Source organism: Dromaius novaehollandiae, chromosome 1 (assembly GCF_036370855.1).
Source record: "Dromaius novaehollandiae isolate bDroNov1 chromosome 1, bDroNov1.hap1, whole genome shotgun sequence".
Taxonomy (NCBI): domain Eukaryota; kingdom Metazoa; phylum Chordata; class Aves; order Casuariiformes; family Dromaiidae; genus Dromaius; species Dromaius novaehollandiae.
The window spans coordinates 50,218,296-50,246,095 of NC_088098.1; the positions used below are offsets into that span (position 1 = coordinate 50,218,296).

The 27,800-nt window shown below is 45.7% G+C and overlaps 5 protein-coding genes across 5 annotated transcripts; 3 read left to right on the top strand and 2 right to left on the bottom strand.

Moving 5' to 3' along the window:
* The first annotated feature begins 703 nt into the window (after positions 1–703).
* Positions 704–27,761, top strand: LOC135329542 (uncharacterized). The gene is made up of 3 exons (XM_064520687.1): positions 704–1,181; positions 22,924–23,097; positions 25,173–27,761. The coding sequence occupies exons 1-3, from the start codon at positions 777–779 to the stop codon at positions 25,599–25,601; spliced, it is 1,008 nt and encodes a 335-aa protein (XP_064376757.1). The 5' UTR covers positions 704–776; the 3' UTR covers positions 25,602–27,761.
* LOC135328273 (histone H4) lies at positions 2,124–2,625 on the bottom strand. Its single transcript, XM_064511208.1, has one exon. The coding sequence runs from the start codon at positions 2,534–2,536 to the stop codon at positions 2,225–2,227; it is 312 nt and encodes a 103-aa protein (XP_064367278.1). The 5' UTR covers positions 2,537–2,625; the 3' UTR covers positions 2,124–2,224.
* On the top strand, positions 21,093–21,830 carry LOC112983561 (histone H1.01-like). The gene has a single exon (XM_026100755.2). The coding sequence runs from the start codon at positions 21,144–21,146 to the stop codon at positions 21,813–21,815; it is 672 nt and encodes a 223-aa protein (XP_025956540.1). The 5' UTR covers positions 21,093–21,143; the 3' UTR covers positions 21,816–21,830.
* Positions 22,570–23,415, bottom strand: LOC112983588 (histone H2A-IV). Its single transcript, XM_026100807.2, has one exon. The coding sequence runs from the start codon at positions 23,269–23,271 to the stop codon at positions 22,882–22,884; it is 390 nt and encodes a 129-aa protein (XP_025956592.1). The 5' UTR covers positions 23,272–23,415; the 3' UTR covers positions 22,570–22,881.
* On the top strand, positions 23,601–24,103 carry LOC112983603 (histone H2B 8). Its single transcript, XM_026100829.2, has one exon. It carries the CDS (start codon positions 23,642–23,644, stop codon positions 24,020–24,022), a length of 381 nt encoding a protein of 126 aa, XP_025956614.1. The 5' UTR covers positions 23,601–23,641; the 3' UTR covers positions 24,023–24,103.
* Positions 27,762–27,800: the final 39 nt, after the last annotated feature.

Consider the following 27,800-nt stretch of genomic DNA (forward strand, 5'->3'; position numbering starts at 1 on the left):
GGGGGGGGGTCATTTCATCGATTTTTTTCTTAGAGCACGCCTTTACATAATTAAATGATAATATAATTATTCCTCATGTAGTTAGACTGTGCTCTCGGTGTAATTGTTTATTTTTCGCACAACGGCTCTCCTCCAAAATAGTAGGAAGTATGTTTTGAGGAAAGCAAAACTTTTTTCTAAAGTATTCTATAAAACTGAAATTAAAATAAAGCTATTGTAGCTCGTATCCAGGTGAGCAAGGAGAAAAATAAACGTGTTTGAAGTGTTAACGTACAAGAACTGAAGTGCTTACTAATGCAGTGCCTCTTTCTTTCCTGTTGGTAAAGAAACAAAAAGTTATTTTTTAAAGAACTGAACACTTCTTTTTTTATATCTGCCCAACACTCTACGCTACTTCCTATTTCAGACAGTAAAGAACAGCTGAAACCATTGCGTACAAATATTCAGTGATGTGGATGATCTAACCATATATCAATAGTTCAATTCACTCACGAAAAAAAGGAGAACGAAATACTGAAAAGATAAGCGTTCCATTCTCCTCTCCCCCCGCCCCCCTTAAAATAAGAGCGGAGAGGAAAGGCTGCAACGTCCTGCTGGGGCGGAGGGGGCAGCGGGGTGTCTGGGGCTAATGCGGGGGGCGGAGATTGTTTCGAATCCGCCAATGAGATTCGTCCTTCCCCATCGGCCAATGGGGGGGAGGGAGCCGCGTACTATAAATAGGGGCCGCAGTAGCCCAGGATTTTTTTTCGCTTGCTCAGAGAAGTGTAGGGAGAAGAATGGCGCGTACGAAACAGACGGCGCGGAAGTCGACAGGCGGGAAGGCGCCGCGCAAGCAGCTGGCCACCAAGGCGGCCCGCAAGAGCGCGCCGGCCACGGGCGGCGTGAAGAAGCCGCACCGCTACCGGCCCGGCACGGTGGCGCTGCGCGAGATCCGGCGCTACCAGAAGTCGACGGAGCTGCTGATCCGCAAGCTGCCCTTCCAGCGCCTGGTGCGCGAGATCGCGCAGGACTTCAAGACGGACCTGCGCTTCCAGAGCTCGGCCGTCATGGCGCTGCAGGAGGCGAGCGAGGCCTACCTGGTGGGGCTCTTCGAGGACACCAACCTGTGCGCCATCCATGCCAAGCGCGTCACCATCATGCCCAAGGACATCCAGCTCGCCCGGCGCATCCGCGGCGAGCGCGCCTGAGGCTCCTGCCGGAGCCGGCGCTTCTTCGCGACCGCCAAACCCAAAGGCTCTTTTAAGAGCCACCACATTGGCACGGAGGAGAGCTGTTCTCGCCGCTCTTGGGGCAGGCTGGTGGTTCGTGCCGGGCGCGGGCTTCGGCGCTGCCGGGAATGTGAGCTGGCGGCGCGGCAGGCGAGGCGCAGCAGCGGCAGCTAGCGCTGGCTTCCCTGCGTCCTCCCCCCGCTTCCTGCCCGCCTTCAGCCCCGGCGAGCCCGGGCCGCTCGGGTTAGGGCTCGAAGTGGCGGGGAGCGGAGTCGAGGGCGGGGTCTGGCCCGCAAGGCCCCTTGCAGCAGGAGGAGGGGAGAGGGCGTGCTGGCCCGGGGCTGGCAGCTTGTTCTCTCCCCCCCCCCCCCCCCCCCCGCAGTACCTGGGGTGCTACAAGTGTCTCGAGCCGTTTCTCTTCTCCCTCCCTCCCTGTCCCCGCTCACGGAGCAGCGCGCGGGAGGAAAAGGTCCCGCCATTTTAGGGGCTGCCCGCGTGAGCCCGCTGCTCCCGAGCCAGTGGCTGGCGGGGCGCTGGGACGTGGCTCTCGCACTACCCCGCTTTGCCTGTCGCTTATGCGCGAGTGCCTCTTTTTGCGCCTGCCTGTCCCTTTCGCTCCCGTTTAAAAGACGACCCGCGGGGAGGGGGCAGCGGGCAGGGCCCTTCCCCCCCCCCCCGCCTGCCAGGTTTCGCTGCAGAGACGCTTTCCTGCCGAGCCCCCTTTGAGGAGCTGTATGACTGAAACGCTGCCCCCGTCTCCCTCTTTTCGGAGGGCTGTCGGTGCATTTCTCCTGTCCTAGCAACTTTTGCCTTAAAGGTGCACGGGGGAGACGTAAACGAGGTTAAGCGCCAAGCAACTGCCCGTCCTCCCCGCCCCCGTTTTCCGAGAAAGTGCAACTGGCAATAATATTAAACATCGTTAACATAAACAGTGATTAGGCCCTTTCTCTCGAGTGCTTGGGTGGCTCTGAAAAGAGCCTTTGTGTTGCAGCAGCGCGACCGTTCTCGAGAGTAGCTTAACCGCCGAAGCCGTAGAGGGTGCGTCCCTGGCGCTTGAGGGCGTACACCACGTCCATGGCCGTGACCGTCTTGCGCTTGGCGTGCTCCGTGTAGGTGACGGCGTCGCGGATCACGTTCTCCAGGAACACCTTCAGCACGCCGCGCGTCTCCTCGTAGATGAGCCCCGAGATGCGCTTCACGCCGCCGCGCCGAGCCAGGCGCCGGATGGCAGGCTTGGTAATGCCCTGGATGTTGTCGCGCAGCACCTTGCGGTGCCGCTTGGCGCCCCCCTTGCCGAGCCCCTTCCCGCCCTTGCCTCTACCAGACATCCTCGCGCCGCTCCCGACCCAAGCTGCGTGTGGCGGGAAGCGGTCTCCGCGCCCGTCCTATATTGCCGCCGGTCCGACCTGATTGGGGACTGCGGGGCAGGCCAAGGGCGGGTTCTTCTCCCCGCCCGCTTCCCCTCCCTCTCCGCCCGCTCCCTGGGGACGGGGACGTTCGCGCGCGGGCGCCGCCAAGAGGGAAGTGGGGGGGCGGCGCGGCGCGGCAGGATGCCGGGCCCGGCGCGGGCGCCGCTGCAGGAAATGCGCGGGCGGCGGCTCCCTCTCGGCGGGGGGAGCCGGGCCCCGGCGGGCGCCGTCCGCGAGTCTGCAGCAAAATCCGCCCAATGGAGGCGCGAGGCCGGGAGCGCCGCTGCCCCGCCCCCCTCGGAGCCGCCCTGCCCCGCCGCCGCCATTTCGCGTCGCTCCAACAAAGGCTCGGGGCGGGGGCCGGCGGCGCTTTGGCTCATTCACGTTTTTGTAAAAGAAGCTTTTAGCGTGATTAGTTGATTCTTTCTTTCGTGGTTTTTTTTCGTTCGTGTGGTTTCTTTCTGTTTTAACTTCTTCGCTTCAGCCACGTTGCTGTGAACCTGAAACATGAAATAACCTTTCTTTGTTGATTGGAGTGAGGTTCCTGTGAAGAAATTGCTTTGCCTGTCAATACAATGAATGCATGCAAAATATTTTTCCAGATTGCTTTAAATGCTTTAGCAATGTGGCATGTACATGTTCGTTTTCAGGTATATGCTTGTACCTGACATACATTTTGTTGATACATAAAAGCTCATAGTCTTCCTATTATTTCTGCTTATGGTTATGCTTTCGGAACACATTTTTTTGTTTCTATTAGCTGCATTTATACAGCCACTGTCACAGGAAAGAGCACATCAGTGTAATGATTTGTCTTTTCTTCACTGTCTTTAGAAATCTCAAGTCATCAAAAGTCATCCATTTCAGAAAACTCCCCCCACTCCCTTTATCCTTTTTTTTCCAATTCATAGCTTTTCCAGTGCAATGATTTCATATTGCTGAAATGATCTGGCCCATGTATTTATAGAATACTTAAGTTATTAGAAAGTCTTCAGATGATAGTGACACTCAAGAATTTAAAATATAAAGATAGAATACTTTTACTTCTGATGGCTATGTATATAGCATATAACACAGTTAGGTTTAATGTTTCGTTCTCAGCATCTAAAAGATCTCCCAACAGCTACCAATAGCCCTCAAAGGAGATTCCTCAGACTTGATTCTAAGCTACATCACACACTTAGAAAATAATTTGCCAAAATAATCACATCCATGTAGACAGCTGTGATTCAGCATTAGTATATTTGGAATAATGCTAACACCCTCTGCTAAACATGTCCTGTTGATGGTTTAGTTGTTGTAGGACTTTCCCCTGGGACTTCTCCTTCGTTCTTTTCCCTGTTTTCCATATAGTGCAGTACACTCGACTAAAATGAAATGAAGTTCAGAAACCAAGATAAATCACCTCACATCCATTCTACTGGTTTTAAAAGTCTTTTTTCCTCCTCTGTTTGTTTGCTTTGGATGACTTTTTTTTCTCCCTAGAGCCTTTGGAATCAGCAGTGTACTCAGCAAGCCAAAGCTGATACACAGATTGTTTGCTTTTCCTCATAAGATAAGTCGTAAGTCCTGGCTGAAGAGGCCGCAGAGTGTGGGATAAGAGGTAAGATACGGTTTGTGAATTCCATTTTTCCTGAAGCCAGTCTGGGCAACAAGCACTGACAGAGAAGAATTATATTTCTGACTTTGGATTTCAGCATTAGAAAGGGTATATTCCTGAAAAATCTGTGCAGATCCCACCCAGGAGCCATAGTGTCAAAACACTAACATCAGATTCACATTTATCATGGAAAAGTGTCTTTTCATTGCTTTCTAGACACTTCCAGCTGAAGAAATTAACTGAAAGGATGGAAGCTGCTAGCCTGTAAGACAAGGTATTCTCCTGCAGGAAACACCATCAGGGAAAAGACAGTGCCCCACAGTTCGATACGTTTAGCAGTGCGATGTGGGCTGGTGATGGAGTCAAGTTCTGAGAGTCCTGAGTTGCACTGGAGCTGCTATTGAAGCCTTTTCTCTGTTCTCTGCCTTCAGGCTCAGGTTTCCTAACTAGAAGGGTTTATGTCTATTGGACACTCCAAGGCCTTGGTCCGTTACTGGCATCTCCATTGTTTTTAAAGTGGGATGGATGACCTTAAGAAGTTCCCATCCACTTCCTTTCATGAACATTTTTTTTAGATTATCAAGAGACTTAATAAAAACCTGATTTCTATGTCCCTATAGCCTGACCATGCCAACAATGCAATAATCTCAGCTTCTCCACCATTGCTTCTAAAGTTTCACCTTCCCTTCTTTTCAAGAACTTCAGTTTCCTTTATAGACATCTACTGATCTTCTCCCAACTCCCTCCTGCCCCCATTATTTTGCTTTCAGCCCTCTCCAGTTCTTCCCTAACTGTTTCTTTAAGAAGTACATCAGAATTAACTGGCCTACAGTTATGTGCTGATTCTTCAGTTGACAGGCTAAAACCAAGCAGTAGCTGTTCAGGTCGTATCAGTCCCTTTTACTCAGGAAAGGGTCTAACCCAGATTTGTTCTTACTCCTTATCTGATCTTCACAAAACCTGTTGGAAGTGAGTGTCTCAGAACTACATCGCCTGTCACTTTTGTCTGGAACTAACCAACAGACTCTAAGGGATTAATAGATAGTGTTCGTCTGAAGAAGCTGGTTTGCTTAAAAAAAAAAAAACACACAAAAATAAAACCAAAAGATCTGCCTCTGTTTTCTGTCCCCAAATTTACTCCTAGACCAGGACCTGTGGATTTTAACATTGCTGAGATTGTCCCATGTCATTCTACCTTTTCTCTTTCAGAGTTGTATAACATGAGCAACGGCCTCTTTCTGCTATTGAGGCAAAATCTAGGAGCCCAGGCCACACTGTCCAGAGTGGCATGTCAAGTCCCAGACTTTCATAGAGGTTTGTGAGAAGAACTGCCATTGCCAAGGAGGGGTTTCTCCATGGACCACTTTTCCAGGTAAAGTTTATGCCAAAAGGAAGCTGTAAGGATCACAACAAATGCAAGGACTGTTTAATGCTTAGAAGATGGAGCACCCTAGCTTCTCCTCTTGCCTTGCTGAGGAAGGGAGAACTATGCCCCTAGGCCTCTTCAAAAGGCAGATGCAGCTCCTGCCTGCCTTCTCTGGCTCTGTCCTAGCTGGTCCAGAGGTCAGTGGCAGCCGCAGAGGAGGCAGGGCAGACTGAGATAGGTGAACACCCACCCTGTTCCCTGACACTGGCGGGAGGAGGAAGGGGGGGCATTAAAGCGGAGAGCCTGAGCATCGGGGAAGCAGCAAGAAGCTGCTGTCCCCAACACTGATAGCTGCTTCTGTGTCTCCCCAGCTTAGGTGCTGTGTGCAGCAGGGACATGCACCAACAAGCCTTACAGGGAAGATGAAAGGTCCCACCCTGTCCTCAGCCTTCCTTCAGACAGCAGTATTTTGGACAGTAGGCTGGAAGTCCTTGTTTTTATAGCACTGTGCCTATGTGTTCAGCTAAGAAAAAAAGAAAAACAAAAAAACCCCCACAAAAGCAAGAACAGTCTGATGAGATAAGCGATATTTTTTATTCTTTGCACCAGGATCTCTCATACTATCCTTATTCATATTATCTCCTTGAGCACTCGGTTTTGTTGTGATTTTAGCAGTCTTACTCATTTTAAACTACAATTACATACACCAGATAGGATTCTTCTGCCCATGAAATCTGTCTCCTCTGAAACCAAGTGAGTCTATAAACTCTGAATGTCCCTTAAGGACTGCAAAAGAATATAAGCAACATTTTAGCTTTAGTTATGTGATGCCAAGTTATCCAGTCATAACATCATGCTCTCCTTTACTAATGAATGAATGTATAATTGTAACTGTGTAATGAGCCACAAGACATTTTAATTAAAAAAGTACTCATAAAGACACCTTTGTCTAAACATACAGAGTAACACTCCACCAAAGAGCATTTATTCTTCTATCATATCAGAAAAAAACCTTAATATGTCAGAATTCTTAATATTGTTAAATCATTATAGTCTTTTAAACAATTACATTTCTGTTTCTGCAATTAACAAGAAAACAGATTGAGTATCTGATTCCTGATAAATTCTCAATTCAATCTTAAATACATATTTTATTTTTATTAACAGGAATATCTTGCTTTCTACTTAAATTCTTCCAATATTCATTACATCTCAAAAATGTCCACATTCTTTCTTCCAATTTCAACTTTTTCAAATTTTTTTTTCCGCCCAATGGGGCGCGAGGCCGGGAGCGCCGCTGCCCCGCCCCCCTCGGAGCCGCCCCGCCGCCGCCGCCATTTCGCGTCGCTCCAACAAAGGCGGGGGGCGGGGCGCGGCGGTGGTGCCTCAGTTCTTCCACGTTATCTTCTCGGGGTGTTGCGCTCCTACTCATGATTTTGTAGGAGCCGCCCGCGGGCGTACCGGGATCCTACCTAGGCCGTTTCAGCCCCGGTCGTTGGCTTCCTGCCGGAGCTGCCCGCTGGCCCCACGGCGTGGTGGGGCTGTCACCCACGGGGCCGCAAAGCGTCTCCCGGGGCGCTGCCATTGCCAAGCGCCAACGTCCCCTGCGTGCACAAGCACGTTGCTTTCCCTCCCTGCCCCCGTTCCCCCATGCATCTTACGCGTTTTAGTTTATCATTAATGTTTATGAGTTTTTTCCCCCTTTGTTCTTACAGGATTCGTTTGCTCGACGTATATGCCAGTCCAAACGGATGCAATTCACCATCTCCTTCTTTCCAAGCCTTTTTTTTCTGTCAAGGCTGGTTCGTTATGTTTGCATGCAACATACAGCTTTTGTTTTTCATGTTTGCTTATACTTGTATTTGTCGTTTTGTTTTAATCCCCCTCCCCCCTTTCAGTCTCCCATTTTTTTCCCCTTTTCCTAACGGGTCCATACTAGTGCTTCTAACCCTAAGGAGTTTTACATACTAATTTCACTACCCTCTCCCTTTGAATTATCATATTTTTGTTAAGTTCTTGCTCCTTTTTATGTGCTTTTTCACTGAAATATTTTTCCCACCCCCCATCTTTATCCTTCAAATACCTACATTATTTAATTCAGCATGTATTAGTTCACTGGCTTCACAAAACTTGTTTGGTATGTAGCTTTCTTACTTTGTAGTGTTCGTGTCAGTCCTTATTAATAACACTGGGTTTAGGGCCACAGCAATAGCTAAGACACATTTACCTTTTCATATCAGCCTTCAAGGAGCTGTGGGCACAGATGAAGCTCCTATGTTTGCATAAGGATTGTGGTGGCTTTGCAGAGTAGTAGTTAACAGACCAGTTATTCTTCTCGTAAGAACCAAATACCCTCTTTTATTGGCACTAAATAGAAGCTGAATAAATCAAATATGCAAGATATGGTAAAATGTTCTTATGAATAAAGGTAACTGTAATGTTCTCTACATAAACTAATTATCTGAAGCATAGATTAACCAACACTTGGCTTCTCAGTTCTTCTGACACTCTTACGTTCTAGCGTAAGAGTATTGTGGGGAGCAACAATAATTATGTCCCTTTTGTTACACCAAGTTTGAATCAGTTATTCAAACATCCCCTAATTTTTTTGTTCATGAGTTCTATGATGTCCTTGAAGTTATACAGGTTATTATATTTACTCTAATCCATAATTACTTTGAAATGATTAATGGAGTAAAAAGCTTTGAAAACAGAAGGAAAAAAAGAAAGGATTCATATTCTGTATTTTTTCCTCCTCTATTTATTGGTTAAAACATGAATATATTATAATAGAAATCTCTATAAGACTTCTGCATACTTTTAAAATGTATTGTTCCTTGCCCGTTATTTCTCTAGATCAAGAGCTGATCCCCCAGTATTAAATATCATGGAAATTTTTGCTGACACTGGTAAGTACCTATTTCCCTTATATTTGGCTAGATTCAAATGACGACTTCTGTTCAAGACTGCTAAAAGAAATACTCCTTCCTTGTCATCTGGTACCTTTTTTAATCATGTAACATTTTTGTAGATCTTTTCTATAGTTTTGCTTTCTTTTCTCCCAAGGACTTCAAATGGTTCAGGTGTTATATTCTTGTAGGTATTTCACATAGGTGGTCAGTAGGAATTTCCACCTTGCAAGCTGCCATGTTCATCTCCCCTGCCTAGTGTGTTTAAATGTGGATTAGCACTTTGCTAAAAGATTTCTATTTTAGCACCTTTTTTTCACTTCTTGTTAGTTTGCTGACTCTCCTTTTTGTGGCATACACTAGGTGCTTAAACACTTTTTTTCATGAAGCGTCAACTTTGTGTAGTTTTGCATGATATTTTCTTGATCCTCTGAATATTAATCTTTCCTGAATTAAAAAAAAAAAGCATAAACTTTTTTTCCTTGTCTTGTGTCTGTGACTTTTTAGAAGTGTGACAACCCAGCTGAGGAGCCAAAACAGCTAACAGCATAAATTGTCCCTGCCCTAAGCAGTATCTTAACTTCAAAAAGGATAAAAGACGTGTTAGAAAGCCTAAATTCTTACTATGAGTGTTTTTACACAGAATCTTTGTAGACATGACAGCAATATACTAGTACGTGGAACAGATTGCTATATTATGTTGTTGTGCTTGGATGATTTGAGGAAAATGGTCCTACATTTCTTGATTGTTAATGTCAAGTTACATTTATCCATGTTTACCTTTTTTGTACCAAACTAGAGAAAGGTTAATTTTGCTGTTTTTTATTTCAGTATATTGCATGTGCATGGTATCTTTCTAAATGCTTTGTGAGCAGCTGTAGGTGTGAAATTATCTGTATGTTATTGAGCTTTTACAGAACTCCTCAAGGAAGATAAAATGAAACCAAAAGGAGAAACATACATCCTGGCATGTATTTGCAGGTTCAGACACTTCCACTTTCTGGTAAAGCAGAAGAGCATGTAGAGCAATTCTCATTTACTGAATTCTGGAGTGAAGCTTTCTTTTCTGAAGCGACATCTTGATTTGCTCATGTTTTGTGGCCCACTGTTCACTCTTCACTCCTGGTGGCCCATTCACATTGATTACTTTACTCCCAGAACCAACAAGGGCATATCCATGAACTACCTATTAATCATTTTTACAGTGCAGCTTTTCCCATAACTCAAGACAGTATGGGGAGGGTGAAGAGTTTTGTTTTTCTCTGATCACACAGCATTAGATGGTAGAGCCTTGAGATGTCTCCCTTGATGTGGGTAGCAACCAGGGGACCCTAGAGAGAATGAAGAGGTTGGGAGAGGGCAGGAGAGAGAGAGAGAGAGAGAGAGAGCGTGCAGCTCTACTCGTCTTCCCACTCCAGGTATGTCATAGCAAGTTGTAGCGCTCTTTTGCTCTTCTGCATCAGCTTTGAATCTCTGACCTCTCTTCTCATTTTTCTTGTTCATACCCCTGACCTTCCCCAAAGGCATGCCTTAGAGGAGAAGGCTGTTGAAATATCATGCTCTTCAACTGTACATTTCAAAACTTGTTTTTCCTTCAGAGATCTGGGGGAGTTTGGGGGGATTTTGAGGGAACTTGTTTAGTTGTTATCTAAAGGAGCTGTTGATCTCTTAGTAGGTGTGCCAGCACACAGCCACAGAGAAGAAAGACTGGGGAAGGGTCCATGCCTCACTTTGCATCAGACCCCAGTGTTGCAATAACCTTTTGGTGTCCTCTCATGTCTCTGATTGATCTGAACTCTACCTACTGTTCAAACCCCTCTCATTTTTATTCTTCTCACACAAGCAATGTGCCCTCAAATGCCTCAAGGTCTGCTGTCCCAAGCACCCCGACATTAAACCATGCCTTTGATCCATATTTTATCCTCAACTGATCCATTACCAGCTCTGCTTCTCACTAGGATGTGATGCTGGAGTGCCTGGAAAGTAGGAACAGAGCTACAAGGAAATAGTTTGACCAGCTGGATGCTGAAAGAAGCAGGGGAATAAAGATCCCATATGTTTAGAAAGGATTTTGACACTTCTGACAGGAACACAAAATATGGCAAATTTATGAAGGGGTTAATTCACCTGATTTTTTTTTTTTTTTTTTTGCTTTCTAGTGAATAGGATGCTCATACAAAGATGAGAACATCCCATATCTCTAGGCATTGTGCAATGCTCCAGTCTGCACAACAGCTACTCTCACCTGGTCTCACCTGCACTTTTTGGCAAAGGCCCCTAGGGGTTAGGTTGTCCAAAGTCTGCAGCACTCTGTGGAGCATGTGCTGCATGCCCATGGCGTGCTCACAACCTGCCTCATCCCATCCCTTCAGTCAGAGGCTGTTGATAGCTGTCTGAGCTGTGGACTGGGTTTGCCCTTTCAGATCCATGAGCAAAATTTCATTCCTATAAGGGAGCCATTTGCTTCTACTTAAAAATGAACAAGCAAACAACTGCCCTGATCTGTTCAGCAGGATGTGCATGTGGATCCACTGCACACATTTAGAAGGATTATGTACTCCTAGGGACTATAATTTATAAAAACAAAGTCAGAAAAGCAGCAATTTCAGACTGATTATGTACAGTTACCATGACTACAGTTGATATCACACTGGATTAAAAAAGTAATTTATTAATCAAAAGTACCCAATTTATTTTATCTTGTACAAGCATCCCTACAGAGAAACTTACTCCAAATGTGTTGATTTTTTTTTTTTAATTAAGTCAAGAAATATACTCCATCTATTACAGAAGAGATAGCTTCTTACAAAGTGTCAAGTATGGCATTAAATGGGAATGATCTCAGATAGATTGAAAAGCAAATTCAGACTTTTAAGAACTTTTTCAGGAGTGTCTGTACCAAGTGATAGCTAGAAGATGAAAGCAGAAATATACTCTCCAGGAGCTGCTGGAATAGGTTTTTTAAAATGGGAATAGGAGAGGGATTAAATGTCGTTGGAGTATTTGTTCTTGAAATTTCTTCCTTAATAGTTGAAGTGTTTTTGTGCTTGTCTGTCATGTACTCTAGCAGAGTTCTTCAGGTTTCATATGTGTAAGATTTTGTGACAGATGTATTTAAGGGCACATTTACCTCTGAATTCCACTAGGATCCCTATTTTAGATCCATAACAGTCCATACTGTTATTGTGGTTTTATAATCCAGCTAAAACACTAGAGGAGGTGAGAGGTAAGATTTATACAGGATAAGAAGATTGAAGTACAGCAAAAAGAATCATTAACATTTTCATTTACGTTAACATTTTAAATGCTGTAAGAGTCAACATGCACACATTTAGATATACTTGATAAATGATGTTAGGACAGAACTGCTCTGTTTTCAATTAATATCAACTTAGAAAGTCTCTCTCCTCTCTTTTTTTTCTTTTACTTTTATAAATCAGATGAAAGGATGGTGATAGAAATGTTGCAATTTAGAGATACATGTTTGCTTGACTGCCTAAAGCAGTGGCTTGAGAGAAATGTGTTATATTACTGCAGTGGGAAATTTATGAAGGAAAGGAATGAAACTGCATCACCTTTCCAGGAAAATGTAAATGCTCCCAGGACATGCTCATATGAAATGTAGAAGTCTGGGTGAACACAGACATGCCCAGAGTGATGCTAAATGTGATGATGATACTACAAAAGAGGTCTAACTCCATGCTTCATGCAAAACAAAAAACAACGAAAAGAAACCAACAAAAATAATGGTAACAGCAAAAACACAAGCAAAATCCATGCTCTGTGCCTCCCACTCATCTGGAGAATGCCAGGTGTCAATCTCTGCTGAGGCCAGCAACCTTCCCCTGGCCACAGGCAGTCCACTGGGAGACTGGAAATGGGCCTATAGGCACGACTGGAGGCTTCCCCTCGATATAAAGGAGAATTGTGCTTTTTGCACTTGGCTGCTCAGTGTGTCCCTGATTTGTTGCCAGACTCTTGAGTTTGTCAGCACAGCCCCAGTCCCTGCTGTTGCTCAGCTGGACTGACCTGATGGACCTGGCACCAGAACCAGCTGCTCCCCTGCGGGTCAGTTTGTGTCACGCACCGCAGGGTTTCCAAGGGTTTCACCAAGGTTTGAACTTGTCTTGGGTCTCTGCTTGTGGTCTCATACTGGAGGCCGCCACTGTTGCATCTGTTAAAGAATATTGAACTGAAACTGTGGAGTTAACCACAGCACTACAAAACTTGCTTAGCATGAGTAGCTTAATTTGCTGAAGCCTTAGACTGCGCTCAGATAACATGAGCAACTTTCACCTAGTTCAGTAAGAAAGGGCCCCAGAGGCAGCTCAAGCTGGAAAGGTAAGGAAGATTACAAGGAAGGTACATCCATCCGCAGAAGCCACCACAGTAAAGATAAGGAAAAAGCAGCCTGCCTACAGACAACGGCGGGACCCAATGAAGAACAGTAAGACCCCAGACCCAAATATTACGATTGGTCCAAACCGTCACGTGGGGGAACTTAGACTGTCAGGGTATAATTGCCCAGGGATTTCTTTGTTTGGGATCCCTCTTCAGAGGGACCCACCCAGCTCGAGCTGTAATTACTGCACATGCATCATTAAGATTTATTTATTTAATTTCACTCTGATTTGGCTCTGAACTTCTCATCAGGAACCTAGGGCCAGACCCTGTTACGATGGCCGACGAGCCTAACCTTCCATATCAGTTCAAAGCCGCTTTGCTCCATATGGAGGCAGGACCGAAACCCAGCAGCAGGTGCCAGCTGGAGCCTCCACGCAGCTGAGGTGGGAACAGCTCCTGCCTCGGGGGTGGCAGGGACCAGCTCTGACAGCTCCATAAACATCCCTAAAATTCTCCTCTGCTCTTTGGCCTTAATAGCTGCCCGCAGTAACACCAGGTTGTGGTGGAGGAAACATGTAACCAGGAGGTAGGTGTGCAACAGCACAGGGAACATGTAACAAGTCAGAACATGTAACAACTTGTTCCAAGAGGTAACCAGTTTCTCTCTATATATTTTGTTCTTTTTACTCATGCTTATGCCTGTTACCTTTCCAATCATTGACATGTTTATTCAACAACCCTCAGTAGGCCTTGCTGGCTATCTCCACACTCACAGACATGGGCAAGGGGTAGCTCAGATGGAAAGCCAGAAAAAAAAAGAAAAAAAAGGCACTTGAGAAAGTTACAAGGCCTTTACAAGGTAACGACCTTTTTCTTTTCTCTCTTTTTTTTTTTCTGTTTTCCAATGTATAGTAGTTAAATAGTCTCATTTTGTTGGTATTATCTTGAGAATGAATACTGTATTGATGTTGTTCTGTATGATATTGACCTTTGACATCTCCAGTGTGTTATACACGCATGCCTACACACAAACACATGCACACATCTGATAAGAAATTTTCTGTTGAAATCCTCCCCACCTTAACAAGCTTTAGAGATGCTCTCACGAGGCTACAAGCCTCTGGTGGTTAGTAGTTTATGAACACACACTAAACACCTAGAACCAGCAAGTGATGTGAACTTCAGTGACCATAGGGACGTGTGGACGTGGAGTCCTAAAATCATGATGGATGCTGGCAAATCAAACCATGGCCCTTCCCACTCTGCCCACACCAGCCAGCAGTGCAGACACCCCACCGTGAGCCTTCTGGTGTCATATGAACTCTCTGGCTACCTACCCTGTAGTAGTAGTGTCGTTGCCATGACCTCTATGGTATAGACAGCTTGGCCTCTCCAAGCTTTAGGTTCTCTGGATGACGGTAGTTGAAAATCTACGTCAGCCTCCTGATTTATTCACCTCCCTTCCCCCCCCCAATTTCCAGTTTCCAGTTTCATTGACTGTCCTGCAGCCCTGTCCCTGATCCTGTCTTCGGACCTTTCTCATTGCCTTCTTCCACCTTTATTGCAACCTTCAGGTTGGTCCTAATAAAAAATCCTCCCAGTTCTGAAAATAATAAATACAAAACTAAATAAAACATTTGCTCAAGGTTCAGTAGCATTTAAATGAAAATAATTTGAATGTCAGGAATCACTATAAGCAGAATGGAGAACAAAACAAAGAACACTGTATCTTTGTACTACTGTAGCATCAGTGAAACAGCTGCACCTTGAGTACTGTGCTTAGTCCTGGTCTCTAAATCAAAAAAGTTGTAGTATAAGAAACTTCAGAGGAGAGTGGAAAAGATGATTAAAGGTATAAAATTGCATTGTAGAATGTGGGTACCAAACTGATGAGGTCTTTACATAATGTGTGGGTAGTGCAGAGTACTCCTTGAGGCAAAATGTTTTAGATACTAAATGTTAAATGGATTTGAAGAGTAATTAGACTAGAAGAAAAAGAAAAAATTGGTGAAGATTATTAAATGAAAGAGACACTGCTGTTTGTCTCAGGAAGTCATGAAGGCACAGGCTATGAGAGTTTAGGAGATATTCTGTGAATGTGTCGCCATAGGTTTACTATGTTCTTATATACCTCCTTAGTCCCAGTCTTAGAAATAGTCCAGGCTACATCTATGTTTGCAATTGTCAGCTCAATAGAAGTGTACAGAAAACTGAAGCAGTTGGTGTCGAGGCTCCTCACATCTCTGTTACACACAGCGTTGAAGGGGGAGTTACCTCAGACTCTATTTATTCTGGTCCTTTGGGCCAAATATCCCCACTGCAGATGTGGGTCAAAGCTCTCTGAAGGAAGATTATCCCAGAGACCTCTGCTTCCTTGCCTTCAGGCACATCTAGGAAGCACCATATTGTCTTTTTGTCTGTGTCACACAGATATTGGTAACATATTAGTAGATGTGTCAGGGTTTCCACCGTTATCATCCGTACAAGGCTTCACACAGGAAAGCCTTATTTCTGTTCCTAATCATGCCATTTCAGAGTAACACCTCCTGGTGTCCTGAGCTGTGGGTGAGCTGTTGGCCACATTCTTACATTCTTATTCTTCATATAGTCTATAACTATATCAAGCACATTGTTGTCATGGAGACCAAGGGGAATTTCTGGACATCTTGGCAGTCTTGTGATGCTTGTGTCTTCTGTACACTCAGTCTCTGACTCCATGGGGATACTGGGCTTTTCTTTGCAAGCAGGGCACAGATATTTGCAGTATTTAGGTGCCACAGCAGGACATGTTGTATGTTCCCTTGCTTCTGGGTCAGGAGGCTGGTGTGTGGTTTATCTATGCTCTTACCACATGCAGGGTCGAAGTCAACTGCAAGTTTACTCACATCACTGAGAGAAGTCAGACCTTGCAAAACATCCTCTGAACTCTCTAAATGTCCTTACGGTCTCCATAAGGACACCAGAAAGCCCCTCTGGACTGGAACAGCAAAGATCAGTTTTGATTAGGCCTTCAGCTCTTTCTGGAAACAGTTGTGGCTTCCAAAACAGCACTGCAGTCTGGGAGGAGGGTCATGGGCATGCTGAGCATCCATGAATAGACTGAGTGGGATAGTGGGAAGGGGATTAGCTGTGAATGTCTTTTGCAATGTGGTAGTAAGGAAAAGATTACAAAGGACTAGCTTCCCTATACCTTTGGATGTTATCCACCCTATTCACCCTCCCTCCAGGAGAAGGAGTGGAAGTGCCTTTGTAGCTCCTGTGGCTTGCTGCTTCCCCCTGCCAGATTTCCAAGGACAGTTCTCTGCAGCATCATGGGAGTGCTGAGTGAGGCACATTTCTATCCCAAGCTACTGTGAGGGACAGGTCAGGCCAAGCTGTGAAGAGGACACAGCTACACCTATGGCATCTCTGTGCCATGGCCAGGAGTGTGACACAGGATGCTCTTGGAGCCTGTCAAATATATGCAGTGGGGGACAGCAGAACAGTTAGAGGCATGAGGTAATTAACTGCTGCCATCTTGGGGGGAGGAGGTGAAGGTGTCCTTCCATATCTATCTTGAATAGACAATGGCTAAATCTCTCAAGTTTAATGAGGTCAAACCTAATTTCTAGTATTAGTTATGAGCCCAAGGGTTACTGAGGCCTGAAGAGCTGCCTAAACATTGGAGATTTCCTTCACTAAAAGGAGTCCTTATCTTTACAGGCCTTTTATTTTTTATTCTTTCCAAACAAAAGAGAAGAGATGAAGGTGATGAGTGAAAAGATGAGCATGGATCCAGCTACCTCACTGTCCTCTACAGAAATAAGTTCTGGAGAATGCAGTTGCTTGCATAATTGTGAACACTTCATAACATTAGTGCTAAATACTTTCGTCTCTTAAAAAATCTTTCTAAACTGGTCACTGCCAGTATTAACTATCATTCAATTACATGCACTTGCTGAAGATCACAACTTTGTTTCTGTCCTAAGCTCAAAAACAAGTAAGAAAATAAACAAACAAAACAAAAAAACAATTAATTTGTTTAATAAATTTTTCAAGCATTCCAAATTACTTTAGGTCCTGGTTTGTACAGGTATGCCTATGGTTTTCTCACAAAACCAAAGGTAATTTTAGAGGCAGGCTGGTGGGCTCCAAATTAATTGAGGATGCAACAGATGAAGTTGTATGGCAGGACAAAGCTTCAGTGTTGGTAGGAAGAGGGGAGGTCTTGGTTTCCATTTGAGACTCCTACCCATATGTGAAGAGCAATATCATTCATGCACACAGAGTGCAGAGATTTTGTACTCAGATTCCTAAGGAGGTGATATATAGAACTGCCATCTAGAGAAGGAAAGGTTTGTCTGTGTCAGCCTAGTTAGTATGGTATGATTGTTTCTGCACAATACAGGGGTGCATCAAGTTTTGTGGGGCTAAAGGAACAGGATGAAAATGTTTTAATGACGATGGGCTCCTTGTGGAAGCAGTTTATCAAGCAGGTTGTCCAATGTCTTCTCCCTCAGCCATCAAGCCTGCAGAATCAAAATCATTTTTTACAATAAAGCAATCGAATAACCCTGCCTGCTCTTTGGTTGTTTATCCTGGACAGCAGCCACAGGATAAATAACAAAAAAAAAAAGAAAGAAAGAAAAAGAAAACAGAAGTAAACATAAAACCAACGGTTAATTCAGGAACCACTAGAGCACAGGGTGTTTTTAACAACGGCCTTCTGCTGTGCTACCGGGGTGCTCGTTGTGCTCATTGCGTTGTCATTCAGCAGACTGACCTCCCTTTTTGAAGATAAACAGCACAGAAACGACTCGCGGCGGGAGGGAGGGGGGGAAGGAGGAGGAAGTAACTGGAGGAGGAAGAGAGATGGAGGGAGAGCAGAAGGGAGGGGGAGAAGGCTCCTTCCCGGGGCGGGATTGGCGAGAGATGGGTGCAGAGCCGGCGGCGCGGCGCGGGGGGCGGCTGCGGGACCCGATGCCCCGGGGGGGACGGCTTTGCGAGGCGGCGCCCCCAAACCCGGTCACTTGCCCCGACAGTCAGCCGCAAAACAGCAATAGTAGCGAGACCCTCAGAAGAAGCGAAGGATAGGGAACGATGCACAAGGAATAGCTGTGTTTTATAGCAGTACGTTATTTTGTTAAGTATTAAAGATACACAGAGCATCTTTTGCCACCTGCAAATGTAGGTTTCTGCTGCATTTCTGCAGCTATAATATAATTAGCTTTCAGGCTTCAAGCTGAATTTCCGTTTCCTGAATGTAAGCACCGGTGTCTCTGAAATTATTGTGAATGGAAGGAACCTTGTGAGTTTATTTCATGTTACCGATGTCTAAATTGATCCTATACTATGCATCTAAGAGAAAAAGAAACCTTAATGGCAACGACTTTTTTTTCCTCCTTTGACATCTAAACAGGACTGTTTTCAAGGGAGTATGAAAAGGACTGTACGAGTGATATATTCAAAAGGTTTCCCTACATTGTACCAGATTTATAAGACATATTTCTACTTGATTGCTTTGTGGTTTGCTGTGGATGGTTGTGGAAAAGTGTTAGAGGAACTAAATAATTAAGTTTAAGTGTTTTAGGGTTTTCTGTGAAAAAACAAAACCAACCATATATTTAACCTTTATCTGCACTTTGCCACATGGGTATTCAAAGAAGTTTTATGTAGAACAGACCATAAGTTCATGGATATACTCTCTGCAACAGGCAATTAATTCCATTCATTTTTGTCAGCCTAGGCAAACGTAACTTGCCTACCTGTTTAATAACTGTTGTAGCCTAAGGCAACTTCTTGTAAAAGGCCATAAAAAAAGTAAACACAGACTTTCCTCTAGGACTCTGGAAGACTGCTTAGTGCCTAGAGAGTCTGGAAAACATTTTTGTGCTGTCTGAGTTCAAGTTCTGTTAAACAGCAATCAAGCATAGTCTTTTTCAAGATAAAAATAAGAGTGAGTTGTTTTGAGGGAAAATAATTTTTGAGGACTTTTCATACAGTGTAGTCAATATGACAAAGTTGACCAAAATCTGAAAGTTCAGTTATTACTTAACTTACTTGTTTGCTTGCAGACTTGAGAATGCTTGTGTAAGTGTGCATGATCTCTTTTTGGATATCATCTTGCATATTATCTTCTAATGTCTTATGGAAGAACAGTGGTCCATGAACTAAATACAAGTTGAATAACACCATTCTAAGAAATACCATCTGGAATGCTGCAGCCTCCATTAACCAGGCTAAAAACGAGTTTGCAGCATGTATGCTGCAGCCAGTGATTTAAAGCAGAGGCATGCATTTTGCATGGACATCTATGACACTAAATGTTTTTTCATGACTACCAATACTTGGGATAGACTGTTCCTAAATCTAAAGCTTTCCCCCTTTATGTAGAAATACATTTGAAAAATTAGGTTGACTGAGTTATTGGAACATATTATAGAGTGAGATCTGGGCTAATCAGAAATTCTTCATGTGAACTGAAATAAAAATACTTGTTTTTTAGAGAAGACATTTTATTAGTGTCTTTATTAGTGTCAAATAAATTAATAGCTATTATGATCCATTTCTCTCTCCTGATTTAAAATATATAGGAGTTTTATATAACTATGTTTCACAGACAGGTAGTGTGTTCATTTATAACAAGTATAGTAACATAAAATAGAATATGTTATCTTTCTGCACCAAATGCAGACAGCTAGTCAGGACAAACAAGTAAGAGAAAGATCTCTAGCAATAGTAGTAAAATATTCCAGTTATGTTTCAGTTGAAGAATAAGAGGTTTTGGCATTCACAGTTTTTGTTTTTGTTTTTCCTGAAATAAATGCAAAAAGAAAAAAAAAGGCATGAATATGCTCTTGGTGGCATAGAAAATGGAACATTAATCAGTGCTATGAAAGGAAACCAGGCTCTTTATATGCACTGTCTCAAGCGAGAGACATGTCTGGAGAGGCAGAAAACAAAACGATTCTCAGGTGGCTGAATTACCGTGAGTGGGTGTAATTTGTTTCCAGTGAAGGCGACAGCAGTGAAAATTCTACTTTAGACTAGATGTTAATCTACTCATATTTCATTTGAAAATAAAATGCTGGAATACTTCTGTTCTGGGATGATGTTTGGAACATTAGCAGGGAAAAATGGCTTTCCTTGTTTCCAAGAGAGGTAGAAAAGAGAAGGGATCTTCTCTGATACTTCAGTGTGAGGATCGGTTCTGAAAAGTGAGTCATGCTTTCCCCCCCCCCCCCCCCCCCCGCACACATACATCTCCCCCGCAACGAATTCTGAGGGGCAAAATGAAACTCGGGAGGCCAAAACTGAGACCCGGAGGCAACAGTTTCCAGGCGCGGGGTTTTCCAACAGTCCAATCAGGAGCTTCAAAAAATTAAGATCTGCTTCAGAGCCGCTCAATACATTTTACTCCGCCAACGTTAAATATCTACGAATTCAAGGTTGCGCTGTTGAATATACCGTATAAACGAAGCTGAGCTTTCTGAAAACAAACCAATAAGCAAACAAAAAAGCTTATTGTTTTGCAAATAGTTCTCAAGCTGTTCGTAGCTTTGACTACGTGCTTCAGCACGGCTACTGATTAAGTCTTACAGTGAACACGGTTTCAAAGTCCAACTTTGTACAGTAAGTAGTCAGTAGCTAAAGCTATTTCTTTGAAAAAGTGTGGGCTGTTAAGAGGAAGAAGATAGTCCTTTACCACTTCCGAAACAAAAATGCGAATAGTGTAAGAAGAGCCCTTTGAAAACAACCTCGCGATTTTCATCCTGTTTGCAAGAGACCCTTCTGTCGGGCAGTCTTGTGTCACCTCTGTCTCTTTGAAGTGAATTGTTAATTAACGCATTGCCATAAAAGGACTCACTCCTCTTCCTCCTGAGAGAGGAAACTGTAAAGAACAAGACAGAGCTATTTTCCTAGGCTCGATTATCCAGATACAGTTTTAAATGACAAAAAGACCCGCTCCTCCCACCTCTCGGCGGGAGGCTCATTCAGATTCCGGACTGGGGCATTTCTGGCTCCCCTTCATCCAGTATTGTGCTTTCTTCCACATAAAACACTGATGAATGAAAACATCCTGCTTCCCCTTGATTTGCCTCACAAAAGAAGACATGAGTTGTGTGATACGGTGCAAAAACTATAAAAAATCAGTTACGCAGAAATATAGAGGGGAGAGCCGTCCTCGCTCCCTTCCGAGGGGGCGGGCTCCCACAGGCACCAATCGCGAAGAGGCTCCTCCCTATAAATATCGACCTCTCACTGACTTCTGTTCATAATTTTTTTCAAACACTTCCCCACCTCCAATTTTGAAACGCGTCTGCGACCATGTCGGAGACCGCTCCCACCGCTGCAGCAGCTCCTGCGGCCCCGGCCCCGGCCAAGGCCGCCGCCAAGAAGCCGAAGAAGGCGGCGGGCGGCTCCAAAGCCCGCAAGCCCTCGGGCCCCAGCGTCACCGAGCTGATCACCAAGGCCGTGTCCGCCTCCAAGGAGCGCAAGGGGCTCTCCCTGGCCGCGCTCAAGAAGGCGCTGGCGGCCGGCGGCTACGACGTGGAGAAGAACAACAGCCGCATCAAGCTGGGGCTCAAGAGCCTCGTCAACAAGGGCACCCTGGTGCAGACCAAGGGCACCGGCGCCTCCGGCTCTTTTCGGCTGAACAAGAAGCCCGGAGAAACGAAGGAAAAAGCGCCGAAGAAGCGGGCAGCGGCGGCCAAGCCCAAGAAGCCGGCGGCCAAGAAGCCCGCGAGCGCCGCCAAGAAGCCCAAGAAGGCGGCGGCGGTGAAGAGGAGCCCCAAGAAGGCAAAGAAGCCGGCGGCCGCCGCGGCCAAGAAAGCGGCCAAGAGCCCCAAGAAGGCTGCCAAGGCTGCGAAGCCCAAAAAAGCGGCGAAGAGCCCAGCTAAGGCGAAAAAGATTGCGCCCAAGCCTGCCAAGCCCGCCAAGCCCAAGGCGACAAAACCCAAAGCAGCCAAGGCGAAGAAGGTGGCGCCCAAAAAGAAGTAAATGATACTGAAAAAGGAAAAGAAACTTCCCTTGCAGATACACCCAACGGCTCTTTTAAGAGCCACCCATGCTGTCAGAATGAAAGAGAAAGAGCTGGAACATCTGTTAAAACCCAGACCGATAGACGATTATTCCCTGCCATACTTTTGTGTGACTTTTGTAGTTTCTGTGTGTGAAAGTATGTCTCAACCTATTTTGCCGGACCGCGTGATTCTCTGTTCCCACTTATTCCCCCTGACATCACTTACTCGGAATAGTCGACGCTGTCCGAGTTACAGTCCTGCGCTTAGTTACATTATGACATCACAACGAGAGATTTATGTCACCGCAGGCCTAAGAGAGCCTGTAGCCCTGGACGATGGCAAAAAAAGGAAAAGAAAAAACATCACTTCGGGGCGCAGGAAATCCTTCCTGCTGCTTTGTACAAAAAGTTTTGTCCCCTTTTCCACCCCTAAACACGGGCGGTGGCTGCGGCACCGGGGAAATCTCGCCGCATCCCTGCGCTGGATTTGAAACCAGCGCGCTCCCCGCGGATTGGCCCCCGTTGACCACGCCCCCCTGTGCCCTCACGGCACCCCCGGACTCCCCTCTCCTCCCTCCTCCCCCCTCCCCCCGCGCAACAGCCCCCCTCGGCCGGGAAAAACGCTCCTTTCCCCCATGGAAACCAGAGCTCGGGAGCACTATCCCCAGGCTGCCCTTACCACGTCCTTTCCACCAACTGCCCTTAGAAAAAGCAGCGCTGATTGATACCAGCTCTCTCAGCCATACTTTATTGTTCTTTTAAGTGAGCTTTTTTATTTGTTTTCAGCTTAAGTCACACTGGGGCATGTATGGTATCTTAACTTTTTAGGAAAAAAAAAGATATATAAACAGCAGGAGAACACAGTTTAAGTTAAATATATATATGTACATCTAAAAGTTTCCAGTTACATAGAATCACGGTAACATTGTGTTTTCGAGGAAGCAGTAAATAATCCTAGCATTCATAGACTCAAGTGTTCCTGCTCCTTTTGGAAAGGTGTGGGTGGCTCTGAAAAGAGCCTTTGGGTTGTTTGTTGAATCAGTTTCACTTGGCTTTAGCCTTGTGGCTGTCGGTCTTCTTGGGCAGCAGCACTGCCTGGATGTTGGGCAGCACGCCGCCCTGCGCGATGGTCACCTTGCCCAGCAGCTTGTTGAGCTCCTCGTCGTTGCGGATGGCCAGCTGCAGGTGGCGCGGGATGATGCGCGTCTTCTTGTTGTCGCGCGCCGCGTTGCCCGCCAGCTCCAGGATCTCGGCCGTCAGGTACTCCAGCACGGCCGCCAGGTACACCGGCGCGCCGGCGCCCACCCGCTCCGCGTAGTTGCCTTTGCGCAGCAGCCGGTGCACGCGGCCCACGGGGAACTGCAGCCCGGCCCGCGACGAGCGAGACTTGGCCTTGGCCCGCGCCTTCCCGCCCTGCTTCCCGCGGCCTGACATGCTCTCCGCTTCTCAAAAAGCAAACAAAAAAAGAAAAACGAAAAAGCGGAACGCACGCAAAAGAAAACAAAACTGCGAACAGAACAAAATGCACCGAAAACCTCCACCCTGCCTTTTTATCGCTTCCTTGTGGGGTCCAGCAGGACTTATGATTGGCTGAGGCTGCGATTGTGATATTAGCCAATGAAATGGCCGATGCTATAACGACCAATTGACGTCTGGGTGTTTGTGACATCAGGAATCGAATCTGACCAATAGGAGAGTACAACTGCGAGCCATCTCATTTGCATACCGCCCCTATAAATATGGGGGACGCTGCTATTGTATTTACGTTGTTCCTGCGGTACCGAGGGAGCGGCGGACCAGTAAAATGCCGGAACCAGCCAAATCAGCTCCTGCCCCGAAGAAAGGCTCTAAGAAAGCTGTTACCAAGACTCAGAAGAAAGGTGACAAGAAACGTAGAAAGACGAGGAAGGAAAGCTACTCGATCTACGTGTACAAGGTGCTGAAGCAGGTGCACCCCGACACGGGCATCTCGTCCAAGGCCATGGGCATCATGAACTCCTTCGTCAACGACATCTTCGAGCGCATCGCCGGCGAGGCGTCGCGCCTGGCGCACTACAACAAGCGCTCCACCATCACGTCGCGGGAGATCCAGACCGCCGTGCGGCTGCTGCTGCCCGGCGAGCTGGCCAAGCACGCCGTCTCCGAGGGCACCAAGGCCGTCACCAAGTACACCAGCTCCAAGTAAATTTCTTGTTTGGAAGATCGTCTAACCCAAAGGCTCTTTTAAGAGCCACCCACGTTTTCAGTAAAAGAGTCGTTCACACTGGTTGAGTTGGGTGAGTGGTGCTGGTGCCTTAATACTACATCAAAGGGGTATCTTCAGCGTTTCTCGAGTGTAGTTTGTTATAGCTATGCTCCTTATTTTAGTTTCAAGAGTAGTTCGTAGTGAGTAATGGTACAAAAACATTTTTGTGTTTGGAAGCTTTAGAAATACCAGGTAGGATTTTGATTGTCATTTATAAACCCTAGGTGAGTACTCATTGCACATGTCAATGATCCTCTTTTAATTTGACTCACACTTCTTTTCCGATACAATGTTCTCGTCCCCTTTAAATATTAGCTGTCCTTTTTGAACGTCCTGGCCGAAAGCCAGTTTTGCTTGTTTACTCAGAGAGATCCATCTGGATTATGCTGTCTGTGACCTTTAGAATATAATGTTTCATGATATATATCACACCATGCCGGGTTAAAAAGAAAATACAAAATCATCTCCTTTTTCATCATTTGGCTTGCCTCATGGGTTTGACATGAGTGTGATGTTCGTATCTTTGCCGTCCTTTTTTTAATGGAGAATATGCGCAGGAGAGTAAGAAGGTTAATCATGTCTGGGAAGTGACAGATAATAAGTGAAAGAACAGAAGGGGAAAGAAAAGGCTTAGGGAGTAAAAATTTGAATGAGAGGCAGAGCTATTTTGAACCTCAAGTAGAGGAGGATGCAAAATGAAGGGTTTTTTTTCTTCCGCTTCCGAAAAAGGATATTGCCAAAGGGCTTATCAGTTCCGGGAGCTGAGAAGAGCTCCCCGCCCGTGGGACGGTGACCACTGTGGCAGAGATTGCTGCCGCCGCCGGCCTCGTTCCTTGGGGCAGACCCACGGGTGACCGGAGCCCGGAGCGGGAAGCGGACCGTGACGGGGGGGCGGGGGAGTGGGGGAATGGGGGGGCGGGAAATGACCGTTGCCACCCACCCGCCTCCCGCCGGAGCGCGGGCTTCTCAAACCCTTTAAATTGCCCAATAGAATTCTCGTCTCCTCAGTAGCCAATCACAGGACGCTGGTGTCTATAAATAGCGGGCTCCTCCACCCTATACTTTACAGATACTTGTGGCTCAGTGGTAGGGAGGTGCGGCTGGGAGGATGGCGCGTACGAAGCAGACGGCGCGGAAGTCGACGGGCGGGAAGGCGCCGCGCAAGCAGCTGGCCACCAAGGCGGCCCGCAAGAGCGCGCCGGCCACGGGCGGCGTGAAGAAGCCGCACCGCTACCGGCCCGGCACGGTGGCGCTGCGCGAGATCCGGCGCTACCAGAAGTCGACGGAGCTGCTGATCCGCAAGCTGCCCTTCCAGCGCCTGGTGCGCGAGATCGCGCAGGACTTCAAGACGGACCTGCGCTTCCAGAGCTCGGCCGTCATGGCGCTGCAGGAGGCGAGCGAGGCCTACCTGGTGGGGCTCTTCGAGGACACCAACCTGTGCGCCATCCATGCCAAGCGCGTCACCATCATGCCCAAGGACATCCAGCTCGCCCGGCGCATCCGCGGCGAGCGCGCTTAAGCTCCTAGCAACCCGATCTTTGTCAGACTATCGAAAACCCAAAGGCTCTTTTAAGAGCCACCACATTGGCATGAGAAAGAGCTGCGAGTCTTACCCTGTGTGGGGAAGGAGGCGTTTGGCTGTGCTTCCTTTTTTTTTCTCCTTTTGTGTGCTACCAAATTTGATCAAGGTGAGGCTAGATGCGTAAACCTCATTTCGACAAGGTTGAGCAGGATATGGAGCAAACTGAACAAGGTAATTGCTGCTTAGTTCTTGTACTGATTCTCAGTGCACGAGTTTTTGGATTGAAAGTTCCTGTTTGTAGGCCTTCGATGCGCTACGGTCTTCAGCGCTGTTTGGGAAAAAGTCGTCCTCCAAGCCTTTATTCAGTGCTGGAGATAATGAAACTTTAAAAAGGTTGGTTTTATCTCTTACGTAGTTATGCTGTATTTCTTAAAAGCAGTTACAGTAAAGCACTTAATGTGTAAACGGACTTCACAGAATCCTTTAGTATAATTGGTTAGAACTCCTTTTTTAGAGGGAGTATGAACTGCAGTTATTTGAAGTCTTTATTGTGGTATTGTAGTCCAACTCCTTCCTTTTTATTTCTGAAGCAGCAAAAAGTCCGTTCCCGCCCCTCTGAGCAGGCACTCGGTAGCCTTCTCAGTGTTTTGTCTCTGGCGGTGTGAGTGTCCCTGCCGTGAGCGACGTCTCCTGGACATCGGCCCTTCTCAAGGGCTTTTGGCTTATCCCCGGGAGAAGCCTAACGTTTTCCGGGGTGGTGGTGGGAGGGGGGGGGAAAGGGTGTCTCTGCGACCTCCATTTCCAAAGAGGTGTGCTTTCTGCTTCTGTGGGGAACAGTCGTGGGATCCTTGATGGCTGTGCGTATCCTGTCTGTATGTTCAGAGACGTCTGTTTGGATCATTTTTCTTCATCTGTATGTACCCTCTCGGCCATATTTACTGAACTCGGCATAGTAAAAATATTTTCCCTAGAAATATTGGGGGGTGGGGGGGTGTTAAAAACTGATATCGAGGACAAAATTCTTATTCAAAACTCTGCCACCTCCCCTTCATATTCAATGATTGCTGCGAACATATCTGGAAAGCAGGACTTCTCCCTGCCTATAGGTTCTATTATGCAGTCGCAAAACCCCTTGCCCTCCTGCTCAACGAGCCTGTAGTTAGTGCCTCAAAAATGTAGTTTTTAAGTGACCACTGACTTTCCAACATGTTTCAGATGTTTTTAACACGATTAACTTTATGTAATTTCGGCTGTTTGTTCCATTACAACAGTAAATCGTAAATCTTGGCTTTGTATTGCTTGAAATAAAGAGCTGTGACTTTAAGAAAGCGTTGGATTGAATTGAATGTGGCTTTCATTTAAACTCATCAATAAGGTGCCACGGAGGATGACTCAGAGGAAATAAATATCTTTCAGTGTCTGTAAGATTATTCCTTTTCTGTTAATCGCTGATACGTTTCATCTTGGAGTGTTCATTTCTGTTTCAGGAATATGGACTCTGCAGCAAAATCTGACCAATCAGCTTCCATGACACACCATTTTCTTTCGCTTGTTTTTTTCTCACTTTCAGCCATTTTCTATTACTTAACCTCAGAGGGTTAACAGGGAGGGGAAAATGGTAGCAGAATAACCCTTTGGGAATTAAGTCAATGTAGATTCCCCCTCCCCCTGCTGCTGCTTTTGCTCCTTGATAAAACGTTTGTGTTTTTCAAAATACACTTTGTTTTTTTTGCAATAGTATGGTTACAGAAATGATTATTGGTATGGTTGTGAACACAATGTAGTTGCAGAAATGATTATGTAAACTAAATGTGTTTTCTGTTACTCTGTGTGTGATGCAGAGGGATGTATTCGTACCTGCTATTTAAACCTATCTGTTCTAGTAACAAGTTTAGGATAAATTTAATGATAAGTGTAAATCAACTAAACTGTCAGTTTTTAGTATCTACATATAGTGGATATTTAATGTCGTATCTTGGCAAACAATTAGAATGGTTACTTTTCCATAGGGGTTTGGACAGAAATGTTGCTTGTTTTCATGACTATGGAAGAAATCATATATGAGGAATGTGTCAGGGAGAGTATTAATTTCTCTTAAGTTCTGTTGTTTTATTTTGAAGAGCTTGGACTCTCTTAATAAATATAGGATTGCTCTGACTCCTAAAGTTGCATGTTTCAATGATAATAAGCACTAAT